The sequence below is a fragment of the Tupaia chinensis genome, unplaced genomic scaffold, assembly GCF_000334495.1.
Source record: "Tupaia chinensis unplaced genomic scaffold, TupChi_1.0 Scaffold000048_1, whole genome shotgun sequence".
In the NCBI taxonomy this organism is placed as follows: Eukaryota; Metazoa; Chordata; class Mammalia; order Scandentia; family Tupaiidae; genus Tupaia; species Tupaia belangeri.
Window position 1 is genome coordinate 1,572,934 of NW_006159506.1, and position 25,982 is coordinate 1,598,915.

Here is a 25,982-nt window from a genome sequence, read left to right on the forward strand (position 1 = left end):
TTCATAGCATTAAATGCTTATGTAGAGAAAATTTCTCAAAGCAACAATCTAAGTTTTTTGCCTCAAGAAATTAGGAAAAGTAGAGAAAAATAAACCCAGAGCAAGAAAAAGGATGCGATTAATAAGGATAAAAGCATAAAGCAATACAATTGAAAATAGGAAAATAATAGAAAATAAAACAAAGGGCTCATTGTTGGCAAAAAAAATCAATAAAATGTAATAACCTCTAACAAGATTAATAAAGATAAAGAGAGAAGATACAAATCACTAATACAAGAAATTAAATAGGGGTTATCTATGTGGATCCTAAAGTCATTACAAGGGTAATAAGAGAATACTATAAACATCTCTATGGTCATATATCCAATAACTTGGTAGAAATAATTATTGGTAGAAATAATTACATGTCCTCTTTGAAAGAAAGAGACAATGTTATGATAGTGGCAAGGCCAGCCACAGATTGGGATAAGGCATTTTCAATACTTATATGACAAAGGACTTGTAGCCAGAATATGTAGAGAACTCCTTCAACAATAACAAAAAGACAAACAATTCAACTCCATTTTTAAAAATGGGACCAAAGACTTAAACAGACACTTCATAAAAAGAGGATACTCAAATGTCTAATAAGCATATGAGAAGATCCTCAGCCTCATTACCTATAAGTAAATTCAAATTAAAATCTCATTAAGAGGGACTGGCAGGTGGCATGATGATTAAGGCACTGGACTCCCACATGGCTGACTGTGATTCAAGTCTCAGATCCAGTAGCTTGAAAATCATGCTGGTGTGTGTGTGTATGTGCTCAAAATCCCAGGAGGAGAATAGAGGAGAGGAGACTGTGCCAGGCTGTCACCCCAGGGGATAATTTCTCACTTTCCCTCTCACTCTCTCTCTCTGGTGAGTGCATACACTCTATGGCAAAAGAACAAAAACAAAAACAAACAAAACAAACCTCAATGAGAGGGTCTGAAGGTTAAAACAGCTAGATTCACATGCCTGACCATATAGTTTGAGTCCTAGACATGACAGCTTGAAAACAGGCTAGACATGCATGCTTGCCCCAAATTCCAAAATGAGAATGGAGGAGAAGGGATGGCAGTGTAGCCAGCCCTACATAGTGAGTGATTTCTCATTTTCCCTCTCTGTCTCTAGCAAGTGTACGTGCCTTATAGTAAAAAAAAAACAAAAACAAGAACAAAGAACAACTCATTAAGATACCATCACACATCCACCAGTCTGGCTAAAATTTAAAAAATCACAGAATGCCAAGTATTGGTGAGCATATGATGGAACTGGAGCATTCACCCATTGCTGGTGAGATTATGAACTTGTAAAGTCATTTTGAAAAACTTCATGTATGTTAAGCCCAGCAGTTATGCAATGGTTTTGTTGCTGGACTCCCATGTAGTCAACTGTGGTTTGAGTCTCTGACCCGGTGGCTTAAAATTCACACCGGGCGAGTGTGCATGTGTGCCCAAGATCCCGAGAGGAGAATGGAGGAGAAGGGATTGCGGCGTGGCCATCCTCCCTGGGGGGTGATTTCTCACTTTCTGTCTCCCTGTCTCTGTCTGTCTTTCTGGCAAGCGCACGCGCCCAATAGCAAAAACCTCTCAAAAACAAAACAAAACAGAAACAAAAACAAAAACAAAAATAACTTCATGTATATTTACATAGACATGGGGTGGGAGTCCAGCACATTAATAATTATGCCACCTGCTGGCCCAAAATTATCCAGCTTATTAAGATAAGCCAGTCAGTTTGAGTATTTTTGCACTTAACATAAGTATTAAATATTTACAAAACTGTACCAATAATAATGATTACATTAATTAAGGAAAATAGTTTACAAATGACTTGGGACATGCTTAGAATATTGACTTACCGCTATGCCAAATTTCTGCGCATGCATGTGTGCTTAGTCCTTATTTTTAAACTATTGTTGCATCCATGTCTGAAAACTATGACCTTTTAAATATTCCGCTCCCGGCATTCTGAACTGTATTGACAACAACAAATGAACTAGCTGGGTTGGACGTGCATGAAAGGCGTGAGGACAGAGTGATGGTAGTTTCTTCTTACACCCAACCAGGCCTTATTATGCCTCATTGAGGTCACGTTCACCAAAAATAAAGGGGGCTTATCACAACAACATGGGAGCCAACTTGAAGGGGCTTGCATTGTCCAAATCTGGGACAATTTGAGCACAAAAAACCCAATAAAGTCCACTAACAAATACTGAATCATTAAAAATAGATATTCATGAGCTCTGATAATGAATGGATAGAAACTCATAATAAGTGGATGCAGAAATAAATGCAATAAAGGGGAGAGCTCTTGCTTACAGTAAAATGCTGCGATTTGACTGGTTAGTGGAGAGGGAGTGCTAGAGTTGGAAAATCATCATCTTGCAACCATCATCATAACGATCAAGCAAGAAACAATAATGGATGCTAAATCTAGGAGGGAGTTTTGAGGATAAATAGGATATTTTCATGATCTTCAAGTTTTTCCCCACAGACTTATTAGTTTTTGTTTTTGTTTTGTTTTTTTGAGGGATTTTTGCTATAGGGCATGTACGCTCACCAGAAAGAGAGAGACAGAGAGATAGAAAGCAAGAAATCACCCCCCGGGGGGATGGCCATGCCGCAATCACTTCTCCTCCATTCTCCTCTTGGGATCTTGGGTGCTTATGCACACGTGCCCAGTGTGAGTTTAAGCCACCGGGTCCGGGACTCGAATCGCAGTCAACTACATGGGAGTTCAACAACATAGCCATTATGCTAACTGCTGGTCCCCAGACTTATTAGTTTTAAGGTAGAAACCAACACCTTAGCTGGTCAATCAAAATTATCATCACCAATGATGAGCAAACAGATGGACATCCATTGTGGTACCTAGAGAAATAGGTAACATCGCCTTTAGAGAATTCCAGAACATATACCCTGGGTCTAACCATGAGGAAATGTCAGACAACCCCCAAATCAGAAATGGTCTATTAAAAAAGGGGAGGGAAATTGTATTTTTTAAAACTGCCAGAATTCTAAAAGACAGATTAAGTGTGTGAAAATGTCCCAAATTAAAGAAAGCAAAAGAGACTGTACCCTAGACTGACCTCTGCACTGAACCCTCATACCAGACTGATTGACCCTAGACTAGATCCTGTCCTGGAGGCAAAGAATGGCCTGAAGAACATTCTTAGGTTAACTGATTATATTGAAATGCAAAGAGCAGAATAAATTAAAGTGTGAATATTAAAGTTACTGCAGTTGATGGCTGTGCTGTGATTATGAGGGAAATTGTTTCTATTCTCAGGAAACACTACTGTACTAGAAACAAAAGGTCATGAAGGGTCAGGAAAAATCACACATACACACACACACACACACAGACACACACACACACACACAAGGACTTTAAAGAGTTATGGAAGGAAGCCTGATAGTGGCATAGAAGTAGGATGTAGTACTCTGAGGCAATCTGATGTGGGAAGGTTCCAGGTTCTGGTCCAGAGATCTCCCAGTAAACACTGAGCATGCATGTGTGAAATTAGATGTGATCTGAGGTTAGCTGAGGGCTGGGAGTAGATTGTGGTGGTGAGGCCCCGTTTGGGGTGCTATCTCTCTTTCTCTTTCTCTCTCTCACTCATGGAAGGAATGAGTAAATAAATTTTAAAAAAAAGTTTATGGAAATGGAACCTAAAGTGTGATTTCACTCTTTTCTTTCCCCTTCCTTCCTTCCTTCCTTCCTTCCTTCCTTCCTTCCTTCCTTCCTTTTTTCTTTCTTGCTTTCTTTTATTCTTTCTCTTTTCTTTTTAGAGAGAGAGATTTAGGTTGCATGCATTTGGTGGAGAGACAGACAGAGACAGAGAGACAGAAATCAAGAAGTCACCCCCTCAGGGGGGATGGCCACACCACAATCCCATCTCCTTTAGTCTCCTCTCAGGATTTTGGGCATGCACGTGCACATGCCCAGTCAGTTTCAAGCTGCTGGGTCTAGGACTTGAACCATGGTCGCTCATGTGGGAGTCCAGAAATGTAACCACCATGCCATCTGCTTGTCCCTGTGAGTTTATTTTAGTGCAGAAATTTTTGAAATCATGCATAGAGTTTCACAATATCTATTTCCCCCTTTTTGAAGGACCTGTGTGTAATTAACATATTATCATACATACACACTCCTACACTTGAAAGAGAGAGAAAAGAGGAAGCAAATGAGTTAAAATGTTATCAACAGGTAAATGTGGATAGAGTACAGAAGTGTTCTTTGGACTATTTTATCTATACAACTTTTCTGAAAGTCTTAAATGATTTCCAGGAAAAGCAAAATATAAAAGTACCAGTAAAGATATGTCTGTTCTTTCCTACTTAGGAGAGTTTCCAAAGGTTAGACATGATGCCTTTCCTACTTTAAATTTGCTGAAAAATTACCATCATCAGGTATTCCTATGGGCTATAAACCCAGAGACTATCAACAATAAGGGTAGTCTATACTGGATTTATGGAGGTCTTTGGACTTTTGTTAAAAGAATAATTATGGTGTATGATAGCCAAGCAGGATAAGAACTTGAGCTGTATAGATGAAATATATTTGATCATTTTGCATATCTAAAATGAGTTAGGAATATAAGAACCATTATATCTCACAATTAAACCCAGTACTATGCACTAATTGCAGTGACGATATTGAAAATCACTCATGCAGGAAATACAAAATGTAAAAGATGGAGATGAATAGTATTAACTATATCTACCCAACTAACAGTAGTAGCTAGCATATCTTAAACAGATTTAGCAAAAATAGACCTAAAATGTTTGGGATTCTTTAGTACAATTAAATTTAGAACGTAGAGCCTAGAACATTTTTTTCCTATACATACACATACATTACTGGAGAAAAAGAGATCTGAGGAATTGTTATCGGTTTCCCTGCTTAACCTTGTCATGAGGGGAGCTATCCATTTCTCGAAGTTCTGATATTGATTCCCTTTTTTTAAAAAAAAAAATTGCTTAATTTTTTAAGAGAGATTTTTTTCTACAGGGCACATATACTATTCAGAGAAACAGAGAGAGAAAGAGAGACAGAAAGTGAGAAGTCACCCCTCAAGGGGAATAGCCATGCCATGTTTCCTTCTCCTTCATTCTCCTCTCAGGATCTTGGGAACACACGCATACACGTCTTAAATGAGTTTTTTAAGTCACTTGGTTTGGGTATTGAACCACGGTTGACTATGTGGGAGTCCAGTGACCTAATAACTACGTCATCTGCTGGTCCTGCAATATTGGTTCCCTTTTACATCTGGCTAATTTTAACCATGGAAGAGATGCTGCCTTGCTCTTCCATGACTGCCCAGGGTTCCAACTCCACCATTTCCTACTGGCCCCAGTTCAAGTCTTTCATGTTATACAACCTCAGGGATGCACTATAAAGTCACAGTCAGTGTGGATAGACTTGTGAATTGTGAAGTTCACACCTTGCACAGCCATATCCACAAGACAGTGGCCTCCTACAAAGATGGTTCCATGCCTGGGCATTCAGCCCAGCCCTGTTTCCTATAACAATATGGGTCTGATACTGACTTTGCTCTGACCCTTTTTGTTTGTGGTGTGTGTGTAGGAATGTGTGTGCTCATCAAAGAGAGGAGAAAACACTCCCCAAAGGTGTGTAGTCAAATCACCATCCTTTTTCTTCCATTTCTCCTTTCTGTCAGGATTTTGGGCATCTACACACAACCACCTGGTGTATTTTTCAAGCCTCTGGGGCTAGGATTCAAACTGCAATTGGCCCTGTGGGATCCAACTTCCAGTATCACAGGGCTTAACAACTGCACCATGGGGTCAGCCCTCTGACTCTTTTATAAGGCTTGACCACTTAGTTTTTCCTGAATTGATTCCTGAATAATGACTGTTGCAAGACTTTTCAACAGCTCCCTTAACACTGACATAGTGGTTTCTCTCCCAGAGAACCTACATTTAGGTCTAGGCAAAACTGTGCCTGAAGTTTCTTTCTTTCTTCTGAGAGAAGACACCAACAGAATTCAAACACTGATCTACCCCGAGCCTTCAGCCATCCTTGCATACACAGCGAGGTCCCAAGACTTGAGCCAGGAACTTTTCCATGTGGGATTGCCTCATAACATTTTATATCTCTGTACACCACCTGACCCCAATGGTGCCAAATTAAAAAAAAAAAAAAAACACTTGACGATATGAGACACACTAACAAACACTGTGTAAGTACAAGATCAAACTATTTCTTTTGAAAATGTTCTGCTCCTACAAAGACTTATGTGTGTGGTAGTCAGCTTCAAAATGGCCGCCCATGACTCCAACTCTTAGACTCATGCTGTTATGTAGGACCCTCCTACACTGAGTCAGGATTGGTGTCTGTGATGAACAGGATATGGTAGAAATGATGGCATATCCCTTCTGAAATTAGATCATAAACTATTCTGTGGCTCTTGCCTTGCTTTATCTTTGAGACTCTTGTTCTTGGAAGCCTAGCTGCAATGTCATGGTGACCCCTGAGCAGCTTATGAAGAGGGTCATGTATCCAGGAATCAAAGCCAAGCACCATATTTGTAAGCACCCCAAGACCCCAGGCAGCCTTCCAGTGACTGCAATCCTGGCCAACATCCTGACTGTTGTCTCAGGCCCTGAGCCAGAACCACCCGCTAAGATACCCCTGAGTTCCTTCTCCAAAGGAAAAGGGAGATAATAAGGATTTGCTATTTAGGTTTTTGGAGTAATTTGATATGTGGCAGTAGAGAAGTGGGTTTCTCAATGGACTCAGGTGTCTACATCTATCAGAATGCCTAAACCTTAACCAGTTTGATGGATCAATGAGCACATTTTTGGACAAAGAAGATCCAAAGGAAAATAAAGCAACAGCATGCACCTTTGCCGTGGAAAACCTTTCTTGTCTTTCTTGTCTAGACTCTGCCTATCTTCTGTGGTTAAAAGATGTTCACTCCTATCTCCACTCAGCACCACTGTGAACCTGCAGTATCTTCTTTTTTCCCCCCCACTTTGTGGCATTTGTAATTTTCACCTCATATGAATGTATAAGCAAAATAATATGGGTATTATTTTCCTTCCAGACATGTGAAGTAATGGTTAACAGCATTATTTATTTTTTTCAGAATTATTTTATTTAAAATTATTTACTTATTTATTTTTATTTAATTGACCAGTGAGGGACAAAGTGAGAACGAGAGCGAGAGAGAGAAAGTGACAAAGCAAGCTGCCAGGTTTGGGACTCGAACCACAGTTGGCCATGTGGGAGTCCAGTGCCCTTAACCACCACGCCACCTGCCGACCCCAGTAGCACAGGTTTTGAGGTTAGCCTTCTCACATTTGTATCCAAATTCCATACCTAGTAAGTGCATGATTTCATGCAGGTCCCTTACCTCTTTTTTTTTTTTTTTTTTTTTTTTGAGAGATTTTCACTGTAGGGCGTGTGTGCTCGCCAGACAGACAGAGAGAGACAGAGAGACAGAAAGCGAGAAATCACCCCCCAGGGGGGATGGTCACACCGCAATCCCTTCTCCTCCATTCTCCTCTCGGGATCTTGGGCACGCACGCACACGTGCCCGGCGTGAGTTTTAAGCCACCGGGTCCGGGACACGAACCGCGGTCGACTACGTGGGAGTCCAGTGACATAGCCATTATGCTAACTGCTGGTTCCCCAGGTCCCTTACCTCTTAAGCATCTGTAAGATGCGACCCACACAGCACCAATATCATTGGGTCATTATAAAAATTCAATCATATAATCTACATAAGGTATCAAATGAAACCTAGGCAAAATCCCTGAGCTTAATTCTCATGAGAGCTTGGAAAAAAAGTTAGTAAGCTCTGCAAGCTTTGGTTTCCTTATATATGAACCAGAAATAAAATAAGCCCATTGGGCCTTGGGAGGATAAAACATTATATAATAAATGTAAAACACCTAACACGGAGCCTGACAAATGGTAGGCGGGCAACAAATGTTCATTGCTTCCTTTCCTCCGAGTTTCTTAAAGTAGACACCGTGCAGAGTGGCTGGGGGCTGACTGCGAAAACATGCTGGATGCAGAAAGGAAAATGTGCTTCAGGCTTTGTAGGTGGAGCTGGGATGAACATGAAGCCAAGCAGCTTTCTATTATTTAAACGTTGAACATGCGTGGTATAGTTACTTTTCCAATAGTGTTTTATAGTATAGGTAATAGTAAGGCTGATTTATTTTAATTTAGTATTTTCTACATGGTTGATTTTCAATATAGATGGTTTAATTAGGAATGTAATTTACAGTGTAAAGGTTCTCATATTCCTAATGCATGTTCAATGTGCAAACAGGTGACATGAACTTGGACATATCTTTACGTAGCAAAGTGCTGGGCTTGGTCCCTTCCAAGTAACCTCAGAGGCAAAGTCTATGGGCTTGAAGTCATTTCAGCCCCATAGGTAAGACAACAGAGCATCAGGTGAGATATCAGGAGAGACAGGGATCTGTTTAGCTCATCCTCAGCCACCATCTGGTTCTCTACTTCAGAAAACATCACCTCTCTCCAGAAAGGCGGGATGTTGTTGAGAAACCTATCAAGTTACAAAGCCTCACGTTTGAACCTCGCTTCCCCTCTTCATAGCTATAGGATATGAGGTCAATTTTTTTTTCTACCCCGCTGAGCTTTAATTTTTTTTTTTATAAATTAGGAACAAGTGATCTAACTCATAAATGTGTGGTTTTATGTGAAATAAGCATGCATATTTTCTGGCATATATTCAGTATTTAATAAATGATTGTTGCTTTTGCTTTCTATGCCAAGCCTCAATGTTATCACCTGTCAAATGGGCTAGTTGAATTCAGTTCCTTCCAATGTTTAAGGGTCTACTATTATACTGTTAAGTGAAATGTTAGAATGGTGTGGGCACTTGCTCATGGTATTTAATGAAGTGCTACATCTGTCTATAATGATAAGAAAAGCATGTTGTGGTTGTGAAAGGGAAAAACAGAAATAGTCCAAAAACGTGTGAGTCTAAGAGAGAAAACCAGCCCAATACAGATTAGGTAGATATTTTATTTGCATTCTGTTGTATCTACAGATGGGCTGATGACAGTGCTTGGATGGCAAGGTATTAGTCAGAGACTCTATCTAGTAAATAAAGGAAGAACTGATCCAAGAACATCAGCCCAGCTAGCAAAGTCACCCTTTGGGCAAAATCAAAGCATGGTTGACCTCTCTCTCTCTTAATTCAAACTGCATCTGTTTATTTTATGCATCACTTAGCAGCCACTACGACAAGAAGAGAAAAAAAAATTGTCATTGTTGTTTTTTAAATTAAGAATGAGAAAAATTAAAAGTAATATATAGGAGGAGCCTGATTTCAGTTAAAAATATGTACATGTGTTCTTATGTGTATAAAAAGAATGTAAGAATATTCGCAAGTTTGTAAAGAATTGTCTATTCCTGAATAATGTAGCTAGCTGAGTTTTGTTTTGCTTTGTTGTTTATCTATTTTTTTTTAAAACTCCTACAATTATGTGTAACACTGGCAGTGAGAGGGAAAAGCAAGTTAGAATTATCATAAGAAATTCCCATAGGGACTTGAGCAGATTGTCCCCCGATGATGCCACCTGGAAATCACAAGCAAATAATTCGACCTAAGGGACAGAGGCTCCACAATCTTATTTTGATATTTTACCAAGTTAAAAAAGCAGGAAGAAAATCCCTTCCAGATGCCTCACCTAGAACGATAATGACATGAAATGGCTCTATTTCCACACTTTTATCTCACAGCATTGAGACATTATACCCTTGAACATGGGAGATGCATGGTTACGTTTACATCACATACACGGTCATGATGACTTTGTTCATATGGACAATATTTGTCAGTATACTATAGGACTATAAGATGTAATCGTTTATGAGTGGGCTGGCCCTGTAGCCTAGTGGGTAAGGAAGCTGGATTCCACATGGCTGACTCCATTTCAAATGCTGACCCTGGCTTGGAAAACACGCCCAGGTGCATGTGTGTGCATGCCCCAGATCTCAACAGAATGGAGGAACAGAGGCGAGGGCCTTGAGACATGACTGCACTCCATTGAGGAGCGTGTTCTCCTTCTCTCTCTACCTTTCTCTCTGTCTCTTTGTCTCACTTTGTCAAGCACATGTGTCCTCTGCTAGTTTAAGAAGATAAAAGGTTCGGGATAACAATGCTGATTTCATTACTAATAGTTGTGTGACCTTGAGGAGTCACTTGATTATTGGAAACGTGAATTATTGTACCTGCAAAATGGGGATAATAACACGCATGCACTTTATACATCTCCTCTTGAGAGGAGACGATAATGCATACAGTGTGAGTACTGTGTTCTCACGCCTTTCCTTTTGCAGCGTCAACGTCCATATGCAGATTATCGGGCTAGCTCTGAATATGAGGCTAATGTAAAAATTGGTCTTGCAGGTATGATATCCAGAAAGGGGTCTTGCTTGTTAAGTGGTTTCTTTTCTCTGTGTCTGCTCTCACATTTAGTCAACAAATAGCACATAATCAACTAAATGGAACAGAAGATCTTTCTGCACAGGTTCAAAAGAAAAGTAAGGTCTATTTTTAACTAGGTATAGTTGAATTTCTTCTTTCCCCTTCCTTTGCCACATTCTGTGACAAACTACAGTTCCGTAAAAGGATTGAGCTGCACTGAGTTTTTTTTAAACCTGCTTTCTTTAGATGACCTCATAAGTGTTAACTCGGAATTTTGTGTCTTAAGAAAACATGAGCTAGAATTTGAAATAATCTTGGTAACTTCAGTTACTTGGTTCAAGTAAATATTTCAAGTGGACTTTTTTTTTTTTTTTTTTTTAACGATAGACAGTAAGTGCACTTGCACGTGTCCATGAGAGAAAGAGACACACACACCCACAACAGGGTCTCGTTACCCTACGACCCTATTACCCCAATCCTCCAGCCCTTCAGGATTCTGGGCACCCACGTGCACACCTAGCATGTTTGCAAGTGGACTGGGGGACCTGAACCTGTGGTCAACCACATGCCTTCCAGCCCTGCAAGGCACCTGGATCACCACTGTACCATAACAACTAGGTCGGAATACTGGTTTTCCATACTAGTCCTAGGAAGGGAAGAAAATACTGTATATCTAGCAGGACCTTTTCATTGAGAAAATATGTTTCCTTTAAATGATCTTCCAATATTCTAAATAACATGGAAAGAAAATTAAATGTCCAATGAAACCACATATCCAGAGGCATATTTAATACCTCACTACCCTGTATTGGTAGTGAAATGATTTTTAAGAATTACCAGCAGGTGATGTGGTAGTTAAGGTGCTGAATTCCCACATGGCTGATTACGGTTTGAGTCCTGGACCTGGAGGCTTGAAAATCATGCCAGGTGCATATGTGCCCAAATGCTGAAAGGAGAATGGAGGAAGGGATTGTGGCATAGCCCTCTCCACTGGGAGGGTGATTACTCACTTTCCTTCTCTCTGTATTTCTCCAGAAAGCACACACACCCTATGGAAAAAACCTTAAAAAAAAAAAAAAAAGAAAAGAAAAAGAAAAAAAAGAAAGAAAGAAAAGAATTCCCTAGCACATGGAATATTGTGGATGGTTTTCCAAGATCTTTAAACCAAACTTTAGACCTATAGAACTTAGTCCATACTGGTAATCTATGCTTGGATATTTCACACCATTCAATATGTTCTAAATTGAATTCTAATCCCCCCCATCCTGATTCTCATCCTATATTCCCTCTTAGTGAATGACTTCATTCATCCAGTGGGTCTAACATCTGGGATCATCCCAAGTACCTCTCTCTTACTTTCTGTCTACTCACTCTGTCACCACATACTCATAAAAGAATCTTCTTAATCTTTTTTTTTTTTTTGGAGAGATTTTTGCTATAGGGCGCGTGTGCTCGCCAGACAGACAGAGAGAGACATAGAGACAGAAAGCGAGAAATCACCCCCCAGGGGGGATGGTCACGCTGCAATCCCTTCTCCTCCATTCTCCTCTCGGGATCTTGGGCACGCACGCACACGCGCCCAGTGTGAGTTTTAAGCCATCGGGTCCGGGACATGAACCGTGGTCGACTACGTGGGAGTCCAGCGACATAGCCATTACACTAACTGCTGGTTCCCTAGAATCTTCTTAATCTTTTCAGGATCAGTTCCCCTTCTGAATTCTCTGACAATTCCCTATTCAGGCTGTCTTTTTTTTTTCTTATTTGGACCATACGTGTAGCCTTTCAGCAATTTTCTTTGTCTCTATTCTTACACCTCCCTCTGTCCTCCCCGTTTGTAATAATAAACAGCCTTAACCACAATTCTCCTCTGTGTAGATTCCTTCCTAGACTCAATATCAACTTTGGAATCCCTCAGTTTAGCATACAAAGCCTTGCGTGCTTTGGCTCCTGTATACTCACCCAGTCTCTTCTCTGTCCATCCGCCATAACTGCCTTATAATCCCTCATTCTAGGCATGGATTATGTAACCTGTGCAGTCCACCTAGCTTCACCGACTCTTCATACGTCCACACCATGATGTGCCATTTCACAAGGCCCAGCATATCATATTTCTCTTCCCCATATTGAACTCAGGTGCAGGCTAACTGTCTTATCTTGCTAACTTGGACACTCATCTGTCTCCGATAAACCAGAGTTTGCTGTAAGTTTGGAGAAAATCAGTACAGATGAGCTAAGGTTACCTGACAACAGACCTCTAAAGAGTATTCTTTGGGAATCAGTAATTATATCTTAAAAGCAGAGTTTTGTTGCTTTGTCTTGTTCTTGTGGGGTTTTTTTTGGAAAGGTTTTTGCTATAGGGCGCGTGCGCTCGCCAGACAGACAGAGAGAGACATAGAGACAGAAAGCGAGAAATCACCCCCCAGGGGGGATGGTCACGCCGCAATCCCTTCTCCTCCATTCTCCTCTTGGGATCTTGAGCACGCACGCACACACCCCTGGCGTGAGTTTTAAGCCACAGGGTCCAGGACTCGAATCGCGGCTGACTACATGGGAGTCCAGCGACATAGCCATTACACTAACTGCTGGTTCCCTTGTTCTTTTGTTTTAAGATTCAATTCTCCAAAGAGCTTTAGAAATTTGGATTAGGACTGTTCAGTATCAGAGAAGAGAAGCAATGGGGAGGGAAGAGGGGGTTTCTCTTGGGAAAGCCGAAGCCCTGACTTCCCCCTGAGGCTTAACTAAATTGAAGCATAATTAACCTAAGAGCTAATATTTAAACATATATTTGGCACTTGACATTTTGCTTGGTGCTTTATCTTTATTTGTTCTGTGTTTCCAAACTTCTACTATTCTTATGTCCCTGTTAAGCATCTTTCCACAAGTCTGTGACACCTGTGCTATTATTTACTCCAAGTCTTCCCTTCAGTGGACTTTAATCAAGCTATTTTTTCTTATACTACTTATTCTAAATAGTAGGCCCTTAAGTGCAAACTAGTAGCTATATATATTTATATTTTAATGATGTTTTTGCATTTATTTCTATTTCTACGTATTTTCTATTTCTGCATATTTTGTAGGATACAAGATTTTATGTATTATGTAGTTGTAATCCAACAAACCATAGGAAATTACTGTGAAAAGACAGAGGAGACATGGTCATGATGCTTGCCCATGTGGGCCCTGACAGGACTCTGAGGAGCAAGTGGGAGGACATTAGATCAGAGAATAGAAAAAGTTATAATCCACTTGGTAGTCATGGTCCACATGGGATTGGGTTGCTTGTAATCACTGTTCCTGCTTCAGTCCTTCTAGAGCAAATCAGACCTGTAGGTTCAGATATGAGCCATACCTAAGGCGATGACATGAAGGTCTTAGGGAACAGGCATGGAAAAGGAAGACAACGGGCACCTGCTGAGCAACACTCCTACAACACTGGGACCAGCACGTCAGGAAAGGGCTCTCAGAGCATGTGCTTGCAGGGTGAAGCTGAGGTGGGCACCTACAACCACCTTCCGTGGAGCCTGGTGGGAAGCAGAGCGCCAGCTGCTAGTAGGTTTGAGGATTCATCAGCCAAAAAGTGTAAGGACTGAACGAGGCAGTAAAGGTAGAAAGGGACAAAAAACCTTCAATGGAAGTGCAGACCAGAACTAGTTTCCTGAACATGCACAGAGCAGCTTTTGAATTGATCTAAACTGAAGTCCTCACAGTTAAACTTGAGTCTCCTACTATATAAGCCTGCTTAGAAACAGAATATCAACTCAAACAGAAGCAAGATTGTAGTACAGTGGCAAAATGTGGAGGTCTTCAAGGCAATCCTACAACTTGGGAAGATTCTGGGTTCACATCTAGAAACCTCCCTGAACGTATCAGGCGCATGTGTGCCCATGGTCTGGGACTGGCTGAAGGTGGGGGATAGATCATAGAGTCAAGACCCTCTTGGGGGTGCTGTTTCTCTATCTGTCAGTCTTTCTGTCTCTCTCGCTCAAGAAAGAAAGAGACTGAAATTTTAAAAAATTTTGTTCTATACGAGATGTGGCAGCCATGATGGCTTTCTTCCATGTCCTACATCTCTATACTTGGACACTAGTTTTTTCACCTAGTCCTTCCCCATCAGCCTTATGCAGTCTCCATTTTTGATGAAAAATTTTAATACTTTAAAGACCTTAGGAGTTTCTATTTTCTAAATCTTGAATCTTCCTGTCCTGTCCAAGGTATCTCTCTGTAGTGCAAATTTAAGCTTTTGTACTCCATCAGTTCAGTAGAGGCACTTAATAAATGTCAGTGCTTCTTCTGTTTACCAGTGATGACCCTGGGCACCAAGAAAATGGTATTTAAGAAGAGCCGCATGGTCAAGGTAGGTAACAAACATAAAAATAATAATGAGATAGCAGTATCCACACCTAATCAGTAATAACAGACTAAACACTTACGGGCATATCACATTTAATTTTTTTAAAAACCCCTCTGAGTTCAGAGCTGGCTTTCTACCCAGTTGGATGAGTAAGCTGAGGCAGAGAGCAGTGAAGCCATTTATGTGAGTTCCTGAATGTGGGAAGTGGTGGTTGTAGAATCACTATGACCTCGGTTGTAACAGGAGCCTGGGTAGAATGCTATGAGAAAAAGGCCAGGAAACAGGCCAAGCTTCCCAGACATGACTTGGGAGCTGGGTCTTGCATTCAGCACAGGAAAGGAGACGTCTAAGACCTCTAAGCACACTCTGTGCGACTGACAATTGTTAATGACTTGCAAGTAATTGAGTGCTACCAAATGTCTTTGTCTCTTGGGGCCATGTTAAGAAGTCCCAGAGGGTTAGAGTGCAGGTTTGGAGCACAATTAATTCAAAGCTAAAGAAAGCAAAAGCCAGCCATTCTCACAGACTTACAGGGTGGGTGAAAGGTGGAACAGGGAGGGATATGGTTGTGGGAGGGGGTTTCTGATAAATTCCTTTCTATTTCCAAAAGTGACTTGCAGAGATTCTTAGCAGCTCGCAGTGACATTTATCAGTTGTCAAAACTGGCACTTCCTTTGTTGAACAAGACAATGCAGACTATGGAAAAGGTGTGTTATGATGAGTAACAATGACTACTGCACCTAATGCCAGGGGTTATGTAAAATGAAAAAGAGGAAAAACTGTTAGCAGGAGTCATAAATTTGATGCCCTAGTACTTTAGTCAATTGGCTGTCTTTTAATGTATTTTCCTCTTTAGATGGTAATTTAAATGTCCAAAGCTATTGAGGGTTTTTGAGAAAAGAAAGCCAGTGACGTGGAAAGGGCATGGGTATGGTGAGATAAGATCTGGTTCTCTTCCACCCTCTCGTTACAAGCTGTGTGATTTGGCCCTACGGCAGAACCACTCTGAGCCTCAGCTTGGTCTCTGGAAGTGTGACTTGCTCACCAATGTACCCTACACTGCCTTGCATGGCTGATTTTAACAACCTGACTGGCTGAGAAGGCACCTCTGCCCAGTAAACAGCATGAGGTGCCTCAACAAAACAGCAGCTCAAGTGTTCACCACGGAATCACAGAGGCTGAAGTTGAGTATGTGGGATGTCCTTGTCGGAATCCCATAAGACGGGTGAAGCCAAATTATCTGATGTCAACACATGCTGGTCTTTGAAGCCCTGTGAGGCTTCAACCCCCATAATTTTCCTTTTGAGTTAAAGGGGACTTTCACAGAACTCCCTCTGTGTTAGCAAGATGGACTATTAACCAAGCCCTCACGAATTAATCAGGATAGCTTCCATCACTGGCAGGAGGCATACGGGATGACCCTGGACTCTTGTTGGCTCTCTGCCCCCATCATGCCTTCTACAGCAGCTTCCCCAGAGAGGCAGCTGACCTTCCCCACCTCGAGGTCAGACCAAGGAAAAGTGGAGGTGAGAGAAAATAACCATCTGCTTTTTCAGCAGAACAGATCACAGACCTTTGAAAATTGCAGGGACTTCCAAAAACATCTGCCCTGTGCCAGATTGCTTTTCTGTTTCTCTTTCTTCCTCTCACCCTCCTGGATTTCTCTTATGTGAGCTGGCTGAAATATTCCTTCTTTAAAGGCAGAATTTTGCCACTTTCCAAGAAAAAGAAAAAGAAAAAGAAAAAGAAAAAGAAAAAGAAAAAGAAAAAGAAAAAGAAAAAGAAAACCAACTCTGAGGGGCTGGCAAACATTATAATTCTGGAATTGTTGCTTTGGATAAACATTTTGCACCTATTGAAGGCAGAAGTGCTGTTTTCGTAGAAGTTCATGAATTTGCAAATAAATGGATATAAGGAAGGAAAGAGGCAAAAGAGAGAGAAACTCAGATTTTAGTTTTTGCTTTGCCTAAAAAGTATTTATTTGTAAGACTGTTGATCAGTTTATAAAAATAGCTGCATGACAGTGAGACTAGACAACTCACATATGTCATGGCCACACAACAGATTAGCTAAGCAATCTTAGGCCACACGGGTTCCGGTCCCCAACTCCATAATTTATATTCTCAGATAGTCTTTCTTTCTTTTTTTTTTTTTCTTCTAAGTTTATTTATTTATGTATTTATTCCAGAAAAGAGTGAGAGAGACAGACGGAGTCAGAGTCAGAGAGTTGCCATCCTTGAAAGGGCCTTGATGCCTATAGCCAGCCCCGATCATGTGTACACATGTGCCTGGTATGTTCAGGGAGGTAGCTGTCTGTATGCAAACCCAGAATCTTCCCAAGGGGATCAGCCTCACAGAGTGTCACATTAGACCACTGTCCCACTGTCCAGCACACACTGAGACTTTCTTTATAGAGAAGCTATCACACTGGGGCTACTTGACCTGATTGGTGTTCTCTACGTCTGAGCTAGACCGGCTAAGTAAAGAGCTGCCTGCCTCGTGGTGTGATCCAGCCCTAGAATAGACCTTAACTGCCCCAAACGCATTTCTCAAGAGCTGGCTGCCATGCCGCCTTCTGCCCATTGGCACTCAGAGCCTTGCTGTCAGTTAGATACAGGCTCTCGCCGTGCACTCTAGCCACTGCCTTTGCTTTGGGGAGGGAGGGCTGCAGGCCATGGTGCTCAGATGGTCACTCAGCCACTTGGAATTCTTTTGAGGCTTGTCTAGAAAGCCTAGGGGGTCTGTGCAAAGTGGAAGCCACAGTGGAGAAGCCATGCAATCCTGGGAAAAGTTGCAAGTAATAGAGGAGGCAAAGCTCCAGAAAGGGGAGAGTCCTGGGGTGGCAGCTCTGGGGAAGGGGAAGGGGCTGGAAGGAGAGATGCTCTCATCTTTAAAGTGAAATGAAGGCTAAGGTAGATGGGAAGCTCTATGATGAACTTGGACAATTTTTCTATTTTGCCCTGAATTAGGTTTTGATGGGAAAAGAAAAGAAACATGTATGCTTATATGTACGTAAAATAGCTAATTATTATTATTATTATTATTATTTTGCTAGAAATAGTAGGTTAAACTTCTCTCAGGCCACCTTTCTTGTTTGCAAAGGCGTGGCCTTGTTATGAAGTGTCAAAGACAGGACGGACGGTCTTCTGTTACTTTATTGATTTGTGTACGTGCAGCATGTCTTTGGTGGCAGACACTGTCTTAATCACTTTGACGACTTTCCTATACAGTGCTCTTAGTGGCTTATGGAGTGGGCTCCATTGTGGTTTCCATCTCACAGAGGAGTTTACAGCCACTGTGGCATCCTGCCTCATGCCCAGGACAGTGTTGCGGGGCTGGAGGAGATAAACTAGGCTGGATGAATGGCCCTTCACTGCAGGTCCAGGTCCATCTTCTGGCTGGGCAACTGTCACTGGGTCCTTGCTTCCATGAAAACTCCCAAGGCCTTTCACCTGGATCTTGGATCCAGGGAGTCTGGGGGCTCTGAAACACTTCCTGGGTGATGCTTCAGGAACCTCCACCCCTTCTGCATACCCGAGATTCCTTGACTGGAACATCTGGTTATCCCAAAATGAATGTGATCCCAGGGAGCAACTGCAGCTTATGCTGCCACCTCCCATGCATTTTCTAGTCATTCCAGCTCTGGTGTCGAAACCGCAGTCCCTGCTGGTGACAATTCTGACCACTCCGCCCCCAGCTCCATCTGCTGACAACCAGCAGGCTGCCTCGAGTCCTCTGAGCCTCCCACACGCTGCCTGCTTCCCTTCCGTAGAAGCCCAGAGCCCACAGTCTCCCGAAAGGCTTCACTGTCCCTGCTACAACATGGAGCAGACTTCTCTATTTTTTATACAGAGCTGCTGTTCCCTCTCCTCACTTTCCCGACAGCTGGGCAGGTCAGATGGGTGACCTCACCACAAACTGCCATTCTGTCATTCAGTTTGAATGGACCAGATGTGACCAAGGTCAAACTTGGGGGCTAGTGATGGGACTGGGCCTGGCCACATCCCCTGCTCCCATGGACCTCTGTTCTTCACCTATTTCTAGTGTCTTCTGGCTTCTAGACCCACAAGAGGCTGGAGGTCGGTACTGTTTTCTCATCCATCTTCTTCTTCTTCTCTTTTTTATTTTAAGTTTATTTATGTCGTCTATGAGCAAGCAAGACAGAGGCAGAGAGATGGCCTTCCAAGCAGGATCCTGATGCCACAGTACACCCCTGTTTTAGCTAACCCTAGGTCATGGGCACACGTGTGCTGAGCGTACTCGGGGGGCGGGGGTGTCTCCACATGCAAAACCAGATCCTTTCCATGTGGGTCAGCATCCCAGAGTGTCCTGTTCTATTGCTGCTCACTAATGTCCCACCAGCTGGTCCCACTGTCTCCTTCGTTAGTAACATTTTTATGTTTTTCTGTGTCTGAAAGGAGCAGTGCTGGCTCCCTGATGCGAATGAAAAGAAGCTACTGCAGCACTTCAGCTAATTTCAGCTCCACTGATGAGCACAGTGACCCAAACCAATCAACGAGATAATTCCCAATCCCCCTTGCCTTTTTATTTTTTTAAGGTTTTTGCCATAGGGTACATGCGTTCACCAGAGAGAGTCAGAGAGAAAATGAGAAATCACCACCTGGGGGTGATGGCCGTGCCACAATCCCTTTTTCTCCATTCTCCTGGGATTTGGGGCATGCATGTACATATGTCTAGTGTAATTTTCAAGCTGCCGGGTCCAGGACTGTGGTGGGCCATGTGGGCATTCAGCACCTTAAACACCATGCCACCTGCTGGCACCTACCCCTTGAGTTTAACAAGATGGGGTGATGCCCTAGAAAATGGGAGCAGAGAAGGAGGAGGCTTGCCCCTTGAGGTTATCACAGACCCTGGCTTAAGTGAGGTGAAAGTGAGTCAAAGGCCACACGGGAAAGCAAAGGCAGATTATGAGGAGTCTTCCAAAAGTTCAGGGAAAATGCATATTATGAAAATGCTATGCATGGCTTTATTTTTATTTTTTCATTTTTTATTCGGAAGAAGGCTCATGTGCTAGTTGGAGAGAGAGAGAAAGAAGTAAGAAAGCACCCCCAATGGGGGAATGGTCATGCCACACTCCCTTCTCCTCCATCTCTCCATCCCTTTGGAATTTTGGACACACACACACACACACACACACACACACACACCTGTTGTGTTTTCCAAGCCACCGGAGCCAAGATTTGAACCGGTCTTGGCCCTGTGGGATCCAGCATACATAACCCCCAGGCCACAGGCTGGCCCTCAAGTTGTTTTTGCACCAAAACAAACTCATACTTTACTTCAAATTTTCCATAAGTTTTTTGACATCCCCTCATATTATCAGTGTCCTATGTGAAGACCCCATCACCACCTCATGTAAAAGAATCCAGGACTATAGCAACCGCGTTTTTCCTCTCAGCCCTATTCTGTGACTTTCAAGAATCCCAGCTGCTTTCCTATTTGAAAATAGCTTATCATCCTCCCTCTCAGGGCACCACTCGTCCTATTAGGGAGATGCCCATCACCAGGTTGCTTGGGCCGAATACTGTGAATAGTCTATGGAAGGTAGAAAATAGATAACAGAACAAAACAATCCCATGCCTTTCAGGAGATCCCATAAAACATTCTAGCTTCACTCTAAACCCGAACCTATAGCAAAACATTTAAAATGCACCAACAGAAACAAGCGCAATGCAACCTAAGTGGCCATCTTAATATATGTCATAAAAATGGCCACATTTCACAGCAGGTCTGTTCTCGCTACTCCTGGATGGCCTCTAAAGCAGTAACTGAATTCATCTAAAACATTAATAGCTTTAGAAGCCCCACATTTATCTCAGGACCCTCTAATCCCATTGGATTCCATGCAGAGTTCCCTAAGATCTCTCCCAGCGTGGTAACTGCAAACTTAAAATTTTCTGGGGGAGAATGCTTTCCTGATTCCTTTCAGACTTTGCTTTTGGACTCAAGAAGTTGTGGAAACTGTTGTCTAATATTGCTTTTGGAGGGGCATTTATACCAAAAGTTGGGGTACATAGGGTTTTTGAGGTACCAAATCCAAGAAGTGTGGAGTCTCGTATTCTGTTACATGTCAGCCCCAGCAATCATTTGGTCAATGTTATCCGTTTAGAAATACCAATTGTTGAACTTTTGGGAGTTGAGCTTAAACTATTAGAGCTTACACTGCACCCTGAATATAAAACCACCATGCAAATGAGAGGAATTTCCTCTCCTTTCTTCTATTGTGTTACCTTGAGCTCCTTGGCTGTAGAAGAATCTTTGAGCCGACTCAACATCCAAGAGTCTGTGAGCAGACTCGACGTCCAAAAAATAATCCATTTTGGGATAATCCATCTTTGATGTTTCGAACACAGAGTTTCAAGAGAAAATGTTCCCTTGGATGCCTGTAAGAGAAAAGGAATCCACCATATTTTAGACTGTCAAATCTTTATGTCTTTATGTCTACGTGTTTAATATTTTTTGAATAAGAATATCTTATTATAATATTTCACTATTTGTCATTTCCATTTCTAAAACCATCCCGAAACATAGCTTTTAGAATATATAAAAAAATGCAACATTTAACCAATATTCATTAAAAGAGATATATTCCTACTCAGAAAAAAACCCAGATGATTCAAGTCTCAAGAGTTAACACACCCGTCTTTCTTTGCTGTCTGTTAACTGGAAAATATACAGTTAAATTTGCATGCGATTAGTTGTCAAAAGGTCTGTCTGATAAATGGCATCATGAAGTGTCAGCCCTTCTGCGCGTTGCTCCTCAGTTGATCCAGGGACTCTCAGATCTCCCTTGAGCGGGGGTCTCGCCTGGGAATCCGAGATGTCAGATGTTTTGCATTTATGACACACGCTGACATGTTTGCACTAGCAGTGCCTTGAATTCTATCCTTCTCAGTGAGTCCCTCCAGCACATTTTACAAAGTGCTATAGGATCATCACCTGCCTGTCCCTGACACAAGCTCTGCTGGAGAAAAAACTATGATCTGAAGAGCAGCGACAATTATTGCAGTTTTGCAACAAGCCCTGTAACATTACCATACACTAGCCTGTCAGGAGGCTGTTCATTTCATCAAAAAACATGCACCCTGTTGGGGTCTTTTTTTCAAGCCTCTGTAACCTTTCCCTAAGACTAGCTAATAATAAAGTATCTACCTCGATTTTCACAGGATTTGGGGGGGGAGAGAATTAACAAGACAAAGTCATTAAAATTGAGCTCAGAAGGCTAATCCAATTGGTTCCTCTTTCTGAATACACACATTTTATTTTAAGCAATCAAGTCTGGCAAAAGGAAACTTTCAAAAATACCCGAAGGTACCCCTACAGCAAATTATACATACTTACTGCAAGAAAATTAAGCGTGACTGTCGGCAGGAAAACAGAGCAGGTCCAGCCAGTTTCTTTGATCTCGCTCAACAGTCCCGGTTAAAGTAAACAGTTTTGATTGTTTGATTACAACAGTGATGAATAATGAATACCATCTACTGGACTTTCTTTATCAGATAAAATGGCCAGAGCTCGTTACCTTAGCAACAGAAGGTGACGCCAGCCTCAGCCTCTCTGCACCCTCCCCTGTGAAGGAAGAAAATTACCAGTTTCCCATGTAAAACTTTGGCAGAAAACCATCCACATCTTCATGTGTGGCTGTTTCCCGCCCCCTTCATCTCTGATGCAGAGAATCGTCATAGTCATTAAAAAATGGATTTATGGTTTAATCATTTATGTTTATAATCTCGAGTCTCAGTTGGATTTGCAATGACAATAAAAGGGAATGTTCAATGACAGGGCAATTAATACAATGAGAAAGTTGTCTAGAAATTCTTGAGGGACACCAGTTCTTAACCCTAACATTGGTCTAAAGGTGGCAGGGAAGGGGGGAACAGAGAGAAAGGCCATTTCAGCTAGCAGATGTTAGCCATTCCCATGATATAATTAATATACGGAACAGTCACCGGCACCTCAGCTGAAAATAACTCTCCTTCTGCAAATCAGTCACTGGAAGAAGCATTCAAAGCTGTCTGAAATTTTCCAGATTTTTGAAAGATGCATTGTAAAGCACAAATCTCTTAGAAGCCCCCCACCACCTTGGTAAAGAAAGGGTAGCCAAAAAAAAAACAAACAAAAAAAACCAATATCAAGGAAGAGTCTTCAAGTTTGCAGATACTCACCAGCACTCGTTGACCCCTTTCAACAGGACACCCACGGCATCAGATGAAGATGTGGAACGCTTCTGAGCCTGCAAGTCCAATTGTATAGCTTCTAATTTTCCCTTCCATCTCGATTCAAGAGCACTGAGTGGAGCAAAGTGATGGATTTGCCCATTTTATACTGTGATGAAATGCAGCCCCTAAGAAGAGATCTGAGTGGAGCTGCTCTTTAGAACACTTAGACTGCTAATTTAAGAAAATTGAAAGGTTTTGTTTTACTGTCTTTTATGTGTTCTTCTCTGCTACCCCCTCAATTTAATTTGCATTTAAAATGATTCTCATGTCTCCTCGGCTTTCCAAGGTGTGGAGTCCTTTCTAATCTCAAACGCTGCTCCGGTAGGGGTTGGTGCAATGCCACGTTTATTCAGAGCTGCAAAACAAGGTGGGTAATTATAATTGCCAGCTGTTTTCTGGAGTGAACTGCAGAGGGCATGCTTGACATCACCCCTTCCTCAGTTCCCTGGCCTTTTTTCCTCTTCCTGCCTCTGATTGCTAGGTCATACCTCCAGCCTAAATCATGTCAATCTGTCTAAATGCATTCTTCTCTGAATGGAACAAAATAATCTCAGCAACAAAAAGAAACCCAGCTTAGGCACCTAAGGTTATTCTGGTTTGATATCCTCCCTATCAAACCCCAGTTAGGACTTGGAGACAGAACGCTTTACACTCTGTTCACCAAGGACATAATGGCCGTCAAATCTGAGCCCTTTTATGGTTTTCTCACAAACCTACACCCTTTGTTGACCAAGCAGCCTTGCTAATAAGTGAGGTCAGATGTGCAGCATTCTTATGTTATTAAGAAAACAGAATTTGTATTTGAGAAGCCTTGGAAAAGAAGATCATCCGACACGCCTCCTTCATCTACACAGCTAGCCGTGGCTGCCCTCAAGACAAATCTCAAGCCATCCTGCAATTTGCCTTGTGGGCTCTCTGGCCCAATCAGAATAAATCAGACACCAAGCTGGTGTAGCAGAGTTAAGCTCCATTTCATGGAGGAAGCTAACACTACCAATCGTATACCCATGTAACAAAGTCAACTTTGGAGTCCCAATGCTCAAAGTTTTGCGCCTATCCAAGGGCTTGCTTCTTTAAGCCTGTGTTTCTATTCATCTCCCAATGGAGACAGGTTGAACACTTGACATTTACAAGAGGGGAAAGCTGTCTTCTGGTTCCTCTCGCTTACTGTAAGGTGTGGGCGACAGGTCTGAACTCTCTATTGTGAGTCTATTGAAATTGTAATGACTCATAGGTGAGAGAGAGAGAGAGTGAAAGCAAGAGAGTGTGCACAAGTCTATTGCTTCTGACAAACACCAAACATTTAGGACAGCACAAATGAGTGTGTGATTGAAGAAGGAGATGTTAAACTAGAAATCTGAAAAATAGAATTGGTTCCCTGGACAGAAGGATTTGGAAATCGGTCATTTCTGATGAACCAAGAAAGGACAACCTAAAGTACCTTACGAAGTGAACAAATAATGTTAACGAGACATGATTTATGAAACCTCAGAAGGGAAAAATTCAACTTAAAGAAAAGATATGTATTTGGAAAGAGGATGATTATTCACATGCAAAAGAAACTTTATTTGACTAATTAATGATTTTTTTAAACATACATCATATGGCCAGTTTCTGAAATAGATGCTTAAAAAGTGATTTGGGAGGCCAGCCAGTAGTGTGGTGGCTAAGGTGGCTGGATTCTACATGGCTCACTGCATGGTTCAAATCTTGGACCCGATGGCTTGCAAAACACATCAGATGTGTGTGTGCGTGTGTGTGTGTGTGTGTGTGTGTGTGTGCCCAAAATCCTGAGAGGAGAATGGAAGAGATTACAATGTGGTCGTGCCCCTGCAGGTGCTTTCTCATTCCCTGCCTCCCCTCATCTCACTCTGGGGAACACAAGCACCTCACAGCAATTTAAAAAAATTAAGTTATAAAAGTAATTTTTGGTCTGCCTGTGGCCTGGTGGTTAAGGTAGCTGGATCTCACGTGACCACTGATTCTGAAGTTTAAGTCTTGAACCTGGCAGTTTGAAAAACATGCTGGGTACATGTGTATACTGCCCCAAATCCCAAAAGAATGGAGAAATGGAGGAGAAGCGATTGCACCTGACCATGCCCCATGGTGGGGTACTTTCATGGCTTCCCTCTCTCTCTCGCTGTAGCTCTCTGGTGAACCCATGCGCTCTTTGGAAAACATTTTTAAAAATGTGATTTTACTCTCTGAGAACATAACTAGATTATTTATAAGAATACATGCGGGAGGAAATTCTTTTTAAAGGTGAGGAAGCATAGTAATTTTCAAAGCCAATGTCAAAATCTGTTTCGCTGAGCTCTGTTTTTTCTAACTTGAATCTGCTCAAAAGTAACACTTAAAATGGTCCATTTTCCCAAGATATAACAAAACCCAAGAAGAAGTAGTTAGATCACTTGTTCAGAATAATAACTATGCAGCATTGAACGATTCAATGCAAAACATAGACATCAGCTCTGCAAAAGTTAACTGTTGCTATAGCTTTGTGACTTAGAAATACAAAATTATTTACATTTACTTTTTAGAGAAACTATTCTTCTTTTTCAATAATTACTTAATTTTATTTATCACTATTTTCTTTTAAACTTGATCAGAGAGAAGCAGAGAGAGAGAACATGAGAAAGCAAGCCACCAGGTCTGGGACTCGAACCATGGTCACCCAGGTGGGAGTCCAGTGTCTTAACCATCAATCTGCCTAATGGCCTCAAAATACAAAATTATTTTTAAAAATTCCAAAGTAGAGGTATATCTTTTACATTGGTGACATTACAGTAGGAAAATGTAGAACTATAAGAATAAGACAAATCATTTTTTTAAGAGGTTTTTGCTATAGGGCTCATGTGCTTGCCAGAGTGACAGAGAGACAGAAAGCAAGAAATCACCCCTCAGGGGGGATGGCCACACCACAGTC

The 25,982-nt window shown here is 41.8% G+C and overlaps 1 protein-coding gene across 1 annotated transcript in view; it reads right to left on the bottom strand.

Moving 5' to 3' along the window:
* Positions 1-23,371, bottom strand: part of LOC102467669 (phosphatase and actin regulator 1-like) — a 32,026-nt gene extending 8,655 nt beyond the window's left edge. The window contains exons 1-2 of the mRNA XM_014590911.1: positions 23,003-23,371; positions 21,068-21,220 (exon numbers count right to left, since the gene is read on the bottom strand). Of these exons, the coding sequence (XP_014446397.1) occupies positions 21,068-21,170 (103 nt within the window). The 5' untranslated portion in view covers positions 21,171-21,220; positions 23,003-23,371. The remainder of the gene's footprint in view (positions 1-21,067; positions 21,221-23,002) is intronic.
* Between the last annotated feature and the right edge of the window lie 2,611 nt (positions 23,372-25,982).